This window comes from Chelonoidis abingdonii, chromosome 8 (genome assembly GCF_003597395.2).
Source record: "Chelonoidis abingdonii isolate Lonesome George chromosome 8, CheloAbing_2.0, whole genome shotgun sequence".
Taxonomy (NCBI): Eukaryota; Metazoa; Chordata; order Testudines; family Testudinidae; genus Chelonoidis; species Chelonoidis abingdonii.
The window spans coordinates 6,103,711-6,117,501 of NC_133776.1; the positions used below are offsets into that span (position 1 = coordinate 6,103,711).

The 13,791-nt window shown below is 42.6% G+C and overlaps 1 protein-coding gene across 1 annotated transcript in view; it reads left to right on the top strand.

The window, feature by feature from the left end:
* PSMD1 (proteasome 26S subunit, non-ATPase 1) overlaps positions 1-13,791 on the top strand; it is a 126,832-nt gene that overhangs the window by 20,906 nt on the left and 92,135 nt on the right. The window contains exons 13-16 of the mRNA XM_032777256.2: positions 1,053-1,164; positions 2,051-2,247; positions 2,688-2,783; positions 3,410-3,474. Of these exons, the coding sequence (XP_032633147.1) occupies positions 1,053-1,164; positions 2,051-2,247; positions 2,688-2,783; positions 3,410-3,474 (470 nt within the window). The remainder of the gene's footprint in view (positions 1-1,052; positions 1,165-2,050; positions 2,248-2,687; positions 2,784-3,409; positions 3,475-13,791) is intronic.

A 13,791-nucleotide genomic window follows, 5' to 3' on the forward strand; every position in this document is an offset into this window, starting at 1 on the left:
CATGTGAGGAGATATTAAAAGAATGGGACTGTTCAGCTTGGAAAAGAGATGACTAAGGCGTGGCATCTGATTGAGATCTATAAAATCATGACTGGTGTAGGGAAAGTGAATAAGGAAGTGTTATTTATCCCTTTACGTAACACAAGAACCAGGGTCACCCAATGAAATTAATAGGCAGCAAGTTTAAAACCAACAAAAGAATGTACTTCTTCACAAAACATACAGTCAACCAGTGGAACTCATTGCCACATGATGTAATGAAGGACAAGAGTATAACTGGGTTTAGAAAAGAATTAGTTTTGTGGTAAATAGGTCCAACAATGGCTATTAGCCAAGATGGTCAGGGATCAAACCGCATCCTCTGGGTGTCCCAGAACCTCTGACTGCCAGATGCTGGGATGGATCATGTGATAATTGCTCTGTGCTTTTCATTCCCTTTGAAGTATCTGGCATTGGCCACTGTCAGAAGACAGGATACTGGGTTAGATGGACCATTGGTGTTGTCCAGTATGGCCATTCTTCTATTCTTCAAGGATATCTTCTAAGTTTCCCACTAGGTCTGTGAATCAGTCTAGCTGGAAAGATCACATTCATTTTGGGCTTTATTTTATATTGTATTGCTCCTTTGTGCCTTCTGAGAATACAAGGTGATGAGGGCCTTATGAATACCTGTATAAATTTCCGGTCAGGGTCTATTGGTGCAACACATTTTGCCCGTGGCATATCTCTGTACAATTGTGGCCCTGGGGGTGCTAAAAATAAATCCTCAGAAAATCTGTTGTACTGGGCTTGTAGCACCCCATACTCGGCAGATCTCTGGGCTGGCTTTGGGAACATAACTGTTGTCTTGATCAGAGAAAATGATTGGCTGAGGCTGGCTGGAAAAGTAAAATTGGGATTCATAACTAGGAGCAACAGTTCATTTGAGTTTTTAGGGGGAGGCCATACACTAATGGTTTCCAGCTTAAAGCTCTGGCTTCTTCAGCCGAAGTAGACACCTTCCCATTGTAATACACTGAGCAGTAAGAAAAATGGTTGTGCTTTTTTTGTAGATTGTCCGACATGGTGGTAGCTTGGGTTTGGGTCTGGCTGCCATGGGGACTGCACGCCAGGATGTGTATGATTTGCTGAAAACAAACCTCTACCAGGATGATGCAGTGACAGGTAAAACATGAGCCCTTGCTAGTAGTATAGATTATTTCCACTGGGCAGCTCTGTCCTGGCCTTTCCATGACCTACAAGGTCTTTTTACTTTCTTGCAGGTAAGGCCTGCAGGCCTGATTGTATTGGGTATTGTACAGACACCTAGCAAAAGACTGCCGCTGCCATCAGAAGATTAGCCTAAGAATTGCAGGGACTCTGATTCAGTGACCTGATGCTTCTTTTCAGGGAGTCCTTTATTTCACTCGTGGGGCCTCAAAGAAACTCTTCTCCCCTTACACTTTTTTTAACCTGTTTTGATGCCACATTCCTGCTAGATCCCTTTGGCTAAGAGAGGCTGAGTGGAGGGGCTCATGAAGGCCACTACTGCATTGGCTTAGGTTAACAGAAGAGCTTATGAGATGATCTGCATGCATACTGGCATGAGAAACATATTGAACCTGGGAGGGTATAGCATTAACTCCAAGGCTCATGGGCTGGCTGGTAACGTGTATGGGCATACAATCAAATACACTTTCACAGTGATTGTTAATGCAGCAGCGTCTTCATTTTAAGGAATCTATCTTTTAAGTAGCTTTATAGTATTTCCCAGGGAGTGGTTTTATTATACTGCTGTCTATCTGAGGCTTCTGCTAGTGCAGCTCTGTGTAAACATCATCGGTATGCATTCACAGTTTTGCTTTAGAAGCGTCCTTCCTGTAGCTTTTGTGAGTGAGTGAACACCATGCTGAGCAGCAGGTCTGCAGGGCACAGTGTCTGGAAACTCTGTATTGGCCTGTATCTCAGTAGGATAAGGGGCCTCTGGGTATTGTGTTTACATCGGAATTGATATATTAGCCTATTTTGGGAGCTCTGCATTCTTTACTGATTCCCTTTTGCTGCTATGCAGGTGAAGCAGCTGGTCTGGCATTGGGTCTGGTAATGCTGGGATCTAAAAATGCTCAGGCTATTGAGGACATGGTTGGCTACGCACAGGAAACGCAGCATGAAAAGATCTTGCGGGGCCTGGCTGTTGGCATTGCTCTGGTCATGTATGGGAGAATGGAGGAAGCAGATGCCCTCATAGAGAGTCTCTGCAGAGATAAGGTGAGTGTGTCTGCGTTTCGATATCGTCACAGTCTGTTTCAGAGATTTCCACCGCTCCCTTCTGAAATCTCCAGCTTTGGTTAGGGTGACTGCTTTCACCAGACAAGTTTTTCCAAATAACTGAATGTGTCGATGTACTTGTTGGGTGATGTGTGGCAGTGGTCAGTAAAGTTATTCTGAAGGGGCTGGACGATTTACAGCTCATGATACTTTTTGCCTTTAGGTCATTAGTGCCAAATGGCATTCCCGCCAAATGGCATTCCCACCCAATGGCTGTTTTGTGGCGTGTCCTAGGCCTAGTAGACAGGTGTCCATAGCCTGTTTTTCCCCCTGTTGGCAGCTTCAGAACCCAGGAATTGAGTAGACTTGGAAACTGAACTTCTGACTCCTAGCTGCGTCTGTAGAATGACAAATATTGAAGCACTCTCTGTGTCTTCCAGGATCCAATCCTCCGTCGTTCAGGAATGTACACTGTAGCTATGGCTTACTGTGGCTCAGGGAACAACAAGGCAATCAGACGTCTGCTACATGTTGCTGTAAGTTCTGCGGAGTCTGGGGCAGGTAACAGGGTAGCTGGGGTGGTGGCAGTAAATACACAGTCCATTGACAGAACTCGGTAACTGTAATGTTAATATTCTAATCTAAAATAGTGATGTAGAGGGAATGAGTGGCCTCTCTTTGCTTAATGGAAACGAAGTCGTAGGGTTTGCAAACATTAAAAGCTAAGAGACGTTCAGCAAGAGAATAAAGAAACTCCAATATTGCTTAAAGCAACGCTATGCTAAAAAGTGGAACACAGCCCCAGAGTACTTGCTAGCTGGGCCGAAGAGTTACTTATTTGCTCCAGAAAACCTTCATCATAATTCATTGTGCTGAGCAGAAACAGGATAGCCTCTAAAATATGGAGGCCATCAGCTGTTTCCGACTAATGGGTCTGTGACTCAAAAAAAAATAGGACTTAAAACATGTCACAGTGTGGGAATGGTAGTTCTTTGTGAGTCTATTTCAGCCAAGGATCAGTTACCTCACTGAATGTAACTGTTAATTTTTCTATCTCTGTAATCTCAGGCCTATATCCCAGATCAAATCACATGCATGAGAGCTGATGCGAAATGTTGGGGGTTTGAACCATTCTCTTAACATCTTGTTTCTTCTTTAATAGGTGAGTGATGTCAACGATGATGTGAGGCGGGCAGCAGTTGAGTCACTGGGGTTCATTCTGTTCAGGTACAATTTCTAACTCCATCAGTTCTTCAGCCTTCAATTTGATTTGTCTGGGAGATTTTTTTTGAAAGCATGTGTGCTTCATCCATCTCACTAACTGAATCTGTTGCCAATGGAAATGCATAGAATAATGGGAGAACGAAATCTGGGTCAGTAGTAGAACCCATCTGCTGTGAATTTAATGGACCAGTGGTATTTTGTATTGGTATGTACTGGGATGAGATATAAATAGAAGAAAAAATGAGTCGCACAGCCTTGCGTTGTGAGTGATGATGTGGTCCCTTGTGATAAGTAATCTGAAACTGCACAGTGCCCTGTTATGGTGAATCTACACATGAGAAATGACTTTTTGGGACAAAAGGTATTCTTCAGTAAAAACCTTTGACTGATGTAGGATTTTGTATTTCCTCTAAGTGGCTTTGACTGATTTTTGGGGTGTGTGGAGGGTAGTCATATACCTCAAGTGAAAGCTGCGGTTTCTGTACATGATTTAAGGAGAAGTTAACTTAAATCTAATATGCAAAGTATGAAGAAAATAAAAATTGACCCTCTGAGCTGGTACCAACTCTTGGGAGCTTTACAGGAACCATTGGATATAACGTATGTAGCCTCTGGCTCATTGTGTAGGAGGAAATAGTGGATTAAAGTAAGTTTCGGAGACGCTCTAGCATGTAAAACTTCTGTGTCTTTAATTAAACTCTTAGTGAAATTTTCCACAGCGAGTTGCCAGGTGGAATTAAGTGAGTGAAGTCTAGTTACAGGGAGTGTGATTTAGGGAATGTATCTGGTTTTATCAAATAATAGATGGGTAAGACTTGAACGGCAGTTTTGCTCAGTACATGTTGGATAAAGTAACTTATTTATTTATTTTTATTTTTTAAGAAACTGCAGTCATTTATAGCAGTAGACTTTCTAAATAAATATTCAGCAGACAACTTAATGAGCTGTTCAGGAGGTCTCCAGACATATGGCCCAATTGCCTGAATAGAGTAGAGTGAGATGAAGTTGGAAAACTTGAATTCCTCATTCCGTTTGCAAGATAAGTTAATTAAAAGTCAAATATACAGTCTCTTACTAGACACCCTTGAGATGACACTTCCAAAACAAATGTGTCTGCTTGATGACTGCCGAAAATGTTACTGGAAGCAGTTACTTCTGTAGAACTAACTTTTTGAAGGTAGGAGATTATTTTGAAAATAAGACTTTGTGAAAAATAACCTCCACATTTTAAAACCACCTTTTAGTTATGCAGACTGTAATGCCAAAATGGGACAAGTACTTTCAAGTGAGTCTTTCATCTTCTGAAATTAGTAGGAGCAAATATTTTTTGGCCGGCTTCTTCTAACGCCAAATCATTCTCACGCCGATTCTGTAGGTAGCACTTTACAATGCCATAGGCATCTGTATTTATCAACTTGGGAAGAAGGAAACTTGGCCTGAAATTTTCATTCATATATTAACATGGGACGCCAAGTTTCAGACTTGGACTATCATTCTTGTATATCGGTACTGGTATCCCCTTCTAGGCACCTAAATCCCACCTTTGCATGCAGAAGTCTAGAGAGTGGGTCTGCAGTCTGCATAAGACAGGGGATAATTCTAGGTGAAATGTGCTATACTAAGTAAAGTTTCATTACTAATACTTTGCTCTTCTATGATGCTTTTTGTCTGGCGATTTCAAAGCACTTAATGAATTTAGACTAGAACCCTGTGAGTTAGGTATGCGTCAACCTAATTTTACAGTGGAGGAAACTGAGGCATAAGGGGTGATGTGGCTTATCCAAGATCATACCAGCAAGTCTATAAAAGAGCTGAATCTGCTGCTCTCAGTCTTGTGCTTTGCCATAAACCCTTGTCTTCCCTTGTGTCTTTTTTTATTTTTTTTTAAACCTAATGCTCACACTAATAGAATAAGGTGTTGGGGATAGTGAGTGAAAACAATCTTTGCTTATTAATAAGTAAACCAGAGAGAGGATGATTGCCCAATTACTAAGCTTGCTGGTAGCATCACCATCGTAGGCATAATTGTGATGTGAGCTAATTTCCCTTCAGTGAAAGTATCTAAATAAATGAATAAAGGCTTTTAATGTCAGCCTTTGCATGGAAATACTCCCATTGCTTCGCACCCCCACCCCCAGGGCAGCCTATCTCTGGTGCTTTGTGGGACTCTCCCTGTTTATTTATCCACATTGGCACAGCTATTTTTCTGGCTGAGGAGAGCTGCCTCTCTATGGGCAGTAGTCATCTTCAGCAGCATGGAACACTTTTTATCCCCAGAGCTGAGCGTGTTGTCTCTGTTTTGCTCCAAGCCTTAAAGAATCGACTCCTGGGAAGGCAGAGCTTTAATTAAGGGCCTCCCATGTGGCTGTAGAAGAAGCATTTTGTGAAGCAACACGGTTTCAGGGTTATCAGCCCCATTAACGTACCCTACCCGTAACCTCCTCGTGGGCACCCTCTTAAGGTTTCAGGTGTCCTAGTAGTCACCCCTTTCAGGCAGTGACCGGTGTGTCTCTACATTCACGTTGGAGTGGGGGTTAGACTTAGTCTCTCTGCATCTCACTGTGATTTCCCCAACAGGTCAAACTGCGGTCCAGCACCTATAATTTACTCTTTTTCTGGGGGCTACACAAGCTACCAACCAGCCTTCACAAAGCAGATTGCATTGTTTCTTAGGGCAAAAGCATCACAGGAAAAACCTCTAAAAACAATGCAGGGATTTATGTGCTTACTAAACATACTCAGTAATTGCTGATCAGACCTATGGGGTCATGGTAGGCCAAAGGCCTTCCAACCCTAAGTAAGAGTTGGGGGCCCTCTCCAGGACCAAAAGTCCTGCCCATTTGCTGAGTCAAACAGAAGACCTTGAGTCTGTTTATACTCAGTGTCTTATACCAAAGTCTTGCTTTGACTCCCAGCCTCTTGAAAACAGGTAAACCAGTCCTTCTATCTGCCAGGTGGTCAAGCTTCAAAGCCAGCCTTGAGATTTTGCTCTAATCCCCCTTTGATTCCAGGAACATATACATCCACATCATTTGTATTGTCTGCAAAGGGCTATGAATATTCTATAAAACGTGCTGTCTGGCCTATCTCCGTATAATGGCTTTTTGAGGTTTTCAGTGTAATAGACAATACAGTTCTGAAAGATATATTGCAACCACATGCAGTATATGTTCACAATTTCACTCGTGTTGATATGCAACTGGAAGAAGCTGAATCACAGTTAGATGCTCCGACTCTGACTTTGCAGGCTTCACGTATTAGCTCAAAGATCTGCTGACTGTGAGAATGTCCTAGGTGTTTAGAAGTCTTCATTGGGTACTTTGCAGGTCCTTCCTGGGAAATTAGTGGCAAAAAATGCAGGCAAGAATAGAGAGTTGCGTAAGGGGGATAAGCACTTGCTTCAAATGATACAAATAGCACATGGGCTGGCTTGTTGACATGATGTTAATACTCTTCCCAGTGTATGTCTAGACAGCAGCCAGGTGCTCACGGCCTACCAGTGCCAGCTGACTTGGACTCATGGGGTTCAGGCTGTAGGGCTCTTTCACTGTTGGTGTAGACATCTGGACTTGGGCTAAAGCCTGGGCTCTAGATTCCTGCAAGGTGGGAGGATCCCAGAGCTCGGGCCCAAGCTGGGAAGTCTGTACAGCAGTGACACAGCCCTGCAGCCTGAGCCCTGTGAGTCCGAGTCACCTGGCTGTGTAGACTGAACCCCAGAGGCCTGGGTTCAGTACAGTCCCCAGTTCCACTTTGGTTCATTTACTATGTCTGTTAGTGCACGTCTACACTACCTGTCTAATCCGGCAGGTAGCAATTGATCTATCGGGGACTGATATATCGCGTCTTGATGAGACACTATACATCGATCACCGACTGCACTCCCCATTGACTCTGGAACTCCACCAGTGTGAGAGGCGGAAGCGGCCATCGATCCCGCGCCGCGAGGACGCGAAGTAAGTCAATCCAAGTTGATCTAAGATACGTGGACTTCAGCTACGCTATTCTCGTAGCTGAAGTTGCGTACCTTAGATCCATCTCCCCGGCCCCCCCGCAGTGTAGACCAGGCCTTAGAGGCAGCATGGCCAGTCCTAAGGGGACACAGCCATGCCTGCTTTCTGAACAGGAATCACTTCATCTCATTAACAGCAAGTATTTCAGTAAAAAGACCCCTTAAAAATCACTGCTTCAGCATGGACTGTTCAAGAGCGTTACTGTCCAGACCATTGGTTAGCATTGCAGGCCTTGGTGTGAATGACAGCATTATCTTCTAGTGGCTAAAAGGATTTGGAAGTCATTTGGGTTCTACTTCCTGCACTGCTGTTGATTTATTGGTGTGGCCTTGGCTGTCTCGGTGCATGCTCCCCGTTTTTAAAATGGGGTAATGATACTTGCGTTTGTAAAGTCCTGTGAGAAGCGAAGGTGAAAAATATTATTGTGTAAGGTATTATTACTTTATTGGCTATTTTAAGCAGAAGACAAACTATCTGCATCGTTATTTAACACTTACTGCAGTACGTAAAAGGCTGTAACCAGGTTGGGCCCCATTGTACAATTTGTCGTCTGAAAAATATTCGGTTTGATTGTCTTGTGTGTGATCCAAGACTTCAGCGCACATTGGTTGTCATAATGAACTCAATTTATAAATATTCTGAATTCCCTGCATGGGCAGCAGGTGTCTCCCAAGAACTGTTCTACCATGCACATGAGCACAACCCGTTCTTCACCACACAGGGAGCTAGTGTCTCCAGAGGCCAACTGGTACTGGAATAAGTGACCTCTGTATGTCTGTAAACAAAAGGAAAATTCCACACGCTCCTTCCATTCTTGCGGGGGTCTTTCATCCAAACAGGTTCTGACAGAACATTTTTGTTCTTTGATCTCACTGTCACTTTCCCCTCTCCACGAACACAAAGCATAATTGGTAATTGATAACTTCCTGCTACAAGGGAAGGCTTTCAGGGCTCTGATTTAAACTGTTTACTGTATCCTGACATCTCTGTGGGGCACTAGGTACCAGCCTGCTTCTGCAAGTATCTTTTTATTTCCGTTGCTGTGCCTCTCTCTAAATTTGACATGCAACATGGCATCTCTACCTCCACAGAACCCCCCAGTAGCGAGAATAAGACTTCTGCACCGCACATGGCATCTCTTTAAACTAAACTGCAGATCTTGTGCATGCTAAAATCTAGCCAGGTGAGCTGCAAGTCCTGAACCTGTTCTTATCCCCATTCCTGTCCTTAATCCTTTCCCTGGCTACAGCATTTACTCTGACTCTGAACAATTAATATGATAGTGAGGAGCCCTAAATACTAGGCTACCAGGCAGGGCCTGGCCTGGCCTCTGTACTGCCGAGGATTGGATGCACTCCTTGGATGCTTAGCAGAGCAATCTTGAGTAGGAGAAGAAGTTATTTTACTTCTCTACTAGGCACTCGTGCAACCGCTGCTGGGATGCTATGTTCATTTCTGGTGACCACAATTCAAGAAGCAGCAAAGAGTCCTGTGGCACCTTATAGACTAACAGACGTTTTGGAGCATAAGCTTTCGTGGGTGAATACCCACTTTGTCAGATGCATGTAGGAAGTTGATAAATTGGAGAAGGTTCAGAGAAGAGCCGTAAGAATGATTAAAGGATTAGAAACAATGTCTTACAGTGAGATTAGAACATAAGAACAGCTATACTGGGTCAGACCAAAGGTCCATCAAGCCCAGTATCCTGTTCTCTTACAGAGACCAATGGCAGGTGCCCCAAAAGGAATGAACGGACAGGTTATCATCAAGTGATCCATGCCCTGTCACCCAATCCCAGCTTCTGGCAAACAGAGGCTAGAGATACCATTCCTGCCCATCCTGGCTAATAGGTCCATCAATGGCTATCTTCCATGAATCTATCTAGTGCCCATTTGAACCCCATTATAGTATTGGCCTTCACAACACCCTCCGGCAAGGAGTTCCAGAGGTTGACAGTGCGTTGCGTGAAAAAATACTTTCTTGTGTTTTGTTTTTAAACTACTACCTATTAATTTCATTTGGTGGCCCCAATTCGAGAAAGAGTAAATAACACTTCCTTATTTACTTTCTCTATACCACTCATGATTTTATAAACCTCTATCATCTCCCACCTTAACTGCCTCTTTTCGAAGCTGAAAAGTCCCATACGGAAGCCCTAATATACCCCTAATAATTTTTGTTGCACTTTTCTGAACCATTTCCAAGTCCAATATATCTTTTTTGAGATGGGGCAACCACATCTGCATGCAGTATTCAAGATGTGGGCGTACCATGGATTTATATAGAGGCAATATGTGATATTTTCTGTCTTATTATCTATCCTTTCTTGATGATTCCCAACATTCTGTTCACTTTTTTGACTGCCACTGCACATTGAGTGGATGATTTTCAGAGAACTATCCACAATGACTCCAAGATCTCTTTCTTGAGTGGTAACAGCTAATTTAGACCCATCATTGTATATGTATAGTTGGGATTATGTTTTCCAATGTGCATTACCTTTGCATTTATCAACATTGAATTTCATGTACCATTTTGTTGCCCAGTCACCCAGTTTTGTGAGATCCTTTTGTAGCTCTTCGCAGTCTACGTGAGACTTAACTACCTTGAGTGGTTTTGTATCATCTGCAAATTTTGCCACCTCACTGTTTACCCTTTTTTCCAGATCGTTTATGAATATGTTAAATAGGACTGGGCCCAGAACAGTCCCCTGGGAGACACCACTATTTACCCTTCTCCATTCTGAAAACTGACCATGTATTCCTACCCTTTGTTTCATATCTTTTAACCAGTTACCAATCCACGAGAGAACCTTCCCTCTTATCTTATGACTGCTTATTTTGTTTAAGAGCTTTTGGTGAGGGACCCTGTCAAAGGCTTTCTGAAAATCTATATCCACTGGATCTCGTTTGTCTGCATGCTTGTTTACTCCCTTAAAGAATTCTAGTAGATTGGTGAGGCATGATTTCCCTGTACAAAAAAACATGTTGACTATTTCCCAGCAAATTATGTTCATCTATGTGTCTGACAATTTTGTTCTTTACAATAGTTTCAACCAGTTTGCCCGGTACTGAATGGAGGCTTACTGGCCTGCAGTTGCCAGGGTCACCTCTGGAGCCCTTTTCAAAAATTGGCATCACATTAGCTATCCTCCAGTCATTTGGTACAGAAGCTGATTTAAATGGTAGGTTACAGATGACAGTTATTAGTCCTGCAATTTCACTTTTGAGTTCCTTCAGAACTGTTGGGTGAATACCATCAGGTCCTGGAGACTTATTACTGTTTAGTTTATCAATTTGTTCCAAAACCTCCTCTAATGACACCTCAATTTGGAACAGTTCCTCAGATCTGTCACCCAAAAAGAATGGCTCAAGTTTGGGAATCTCCCTCACATCCTCAGCAGTGAAGACGGGTGCAAAGAATTCATTTAGTTTCTCCGCAATGGCCTTATCGTCTTTGAGTGCTCCTTTAGCATCACGATTGTCTAGTGGCGCCACTGGTTGTTTAGCAGTTTCCTGCTTCTGATGTATTTAAAAAAATTTTGCTATTACTTTTGGAGTTCAGCTCTTCTTCAAATTCTTTTTTGGTCTTTCAATTATATTTTTACATTTCATTTGCCAGAGTTTATGCTCTTTCCTATTTTCTTCATTAGGATTTATCTTCCACTTTTTAAAGGATGCCTTTTTGCCTCACTGCTTCATTTACTTTGTTGTTTAACCACTGCTGCTCTTTTTTGGTTCTCTTACTATGTTTTTTAAATTAGGGTATACATTTAAGTTGAACCTCTATTATGGTGTCTCTTTTAAAGTTTCCACGCAGCTTGCCGGGATTTTACCTTTGGTACTGTAGCTTTTAATTGCTGTTTCTCTAACCTCCTCATTTTTGAGGCGATTCAAGGAGCTCAATCTATTTAGCTTAACGAAGAGAGGCTTAAGGGGTGATTAGATCACAATCTGTGAATACTTACACGAGGAACAAATATTCAGTCATAGGATCTTCTGTCGAACAGAGAAAGGTCTAGCAAAATCCAGTGACTCGTAGTTGAAACTAGACAAAATCAGACTGGAAATAAGGTGTATGTTTTGTCAGTGAGAGTTACTAACCACTAGAACAATATACCAAGGGTTGTGGTGGATTCTTCATGACTGACCACTTTAAAATGAAAATCGGATGTTTTTCTAAAAGTTCTGCTGTAGGAATTATTGTGGGGCAGGTCTCTGGCCTGCGTTATACAGGAGTTCAGACTAGATGATCACAATGGTCCCTTCTCGCCTTGGGATCTAGGAAAAGCTTGTGAGCGAGAGATCAGGAATTGAATACTATCTTGCTTGCCCATGCGTGCACCCAGAAACCACTACGAATCTTGTCCTGCCTCTGCCCTTCCACACTGGAGGATTAAAGACGAATGTATTCTTGCATGAAGATAAAAAACATTTATTTATAAATTGTGACTTCTGTTCTCTTGGAAAGCAATGGCTTGAGTAGCCTGCTTATCAACTCCAGCACTGGAGGTGCTCAGCACCTCTGACAGTCAGGAATCAAAACCCTTGCATGTTTGTGGCTTACACCTGTTTTGTACTCAGCGGACACAAGTGAGCTGTCTGCAGAGAACGTTTGAAGTAGCTGGACTGCAGCATGGGAAGGAGGTTATATTGCTAAAACTGAGTTTGGCCTTTATGCACGGTGGTGCTGAGGCACCCGGGTCAGGAGCTGGTTACTGCAGCGTGCCCTCGGGCTCGTTGTGGGAAAGAGTAAACGGTGGCTGTGTTTGTGACAATTTTAAGATACCTTTTTACATAGTGCTTTACATGCTTCTTAGCCCTGTTTCCTGAGCTGTGGCGCCTCTGCCATTCCATCTGTTAGAAAGGCAGCTTCAGTCTCCTCTTCGGTTTTTCAGCAAAGGAAGGGCTGATCTCTCACTGGCTTTTGGAGGTATTTACACCTTAGCCCACTCTTGTGCTGAGCCCCCTTCTTTAGCAGTTTTTTAAAATGGTAACAAGTCAGCTGCCGTGTTCTGTCAATTTATTGCCTTTCCCCTTCGAAAATACATTCAGCTTCCTAGTAACTCTGCTCTGTGGCACTTACAGCATCTTCCACGTGCAGATGTTTCCTAAACCTGTGCAAGTTCAGATCTAAAGTAACATCTGTGGGTTGCTGGAGGCTAATTGAATGTACTTGCCTTGGAAAGCCAATAGAGGAGTGGGAACCAACTTCTAGCAAGTTCAGTGAACTGCTGCTCCTCTGATGTTTCATGCAGTTGGGAGTTGTTGCTCTTTTGTAAGTTATTTCGTAATGAGTTGTCCCTTGTTTGACTTGACAAAGCCTTGCGTTTTTGTTAGACCTAATCTCTGAGCATAGTGGGTCAAGCCCCAAGCTGGATAAGACATGTTTCATCTTAAGCGCTGGAGTATGATCAAGGCTTCCACAGGAAGAGGGCATTCTCTGAATTCTCTCTGTAAATGGTTCTGATGTGAAAGATGTGGAGATGATCTCAGAACAGGAGAATGGATTTGCTTAATGATTTATGTTTTCCCTAGGCAATTAGTGCTACTGCTGTAGGACAATTATTGTTAAAAGTCCCATCACATGCTATTAAACATATTTTTCCCCTTGGGCTTCAAATAAATCTGTAAACAAATCCTATAGCAGAGTCTTAAAGATAAAAACAAGTTGACTTTTCTTTTTCAAGTACATGATACCGTGTTTAGCGATTAGATCTGAAATGACTTCACAGTTAAGGGTTTGCTTGATGCCAAAAAAATTATTGAGCAAAGGAAATTTTTAACACATAATCACTGTGCAGTGGTTCTCAGATTGGTTCATGTGCCATGTATTCCTAATTGTTAATTTTTTCAGTGCTTGAAAGGTGGTGGATTTAACAAATTAACTTTCCTTGAGACCACAACTCTTTGGTCAAATGGATACTTCAGTTGCATATTTTATACCTCGGAAAAGCTGGGTGAGTACAGTAGCATGCATATATAACAAATCCCTGAAAATAATAGTAAAGGAGCTAACTCTGCCCCAGGTTTGGGCAGGTGCCTGCCTGTATTTGGCCCTTATGCTGGTGACACTGACATGGCGACAGTGAAATAGATAAAATGTGTAGCTGACATTAGGGTTTTTTGAAAGCATCAACCTTTAGAGCTCTAACTCAAAGTGATTAACAAGTTTTTTTGGGGGGTTTTAAGCATAAACTTTTAACAGCAAGGGTAATTAGTCACTGGAACAATCTATGAAAGAGGTGGTACATTCTCTATCACTTGAAATCTTTACATCAGGATTGGGTGTGTCTCAATAAAAGAGGTGC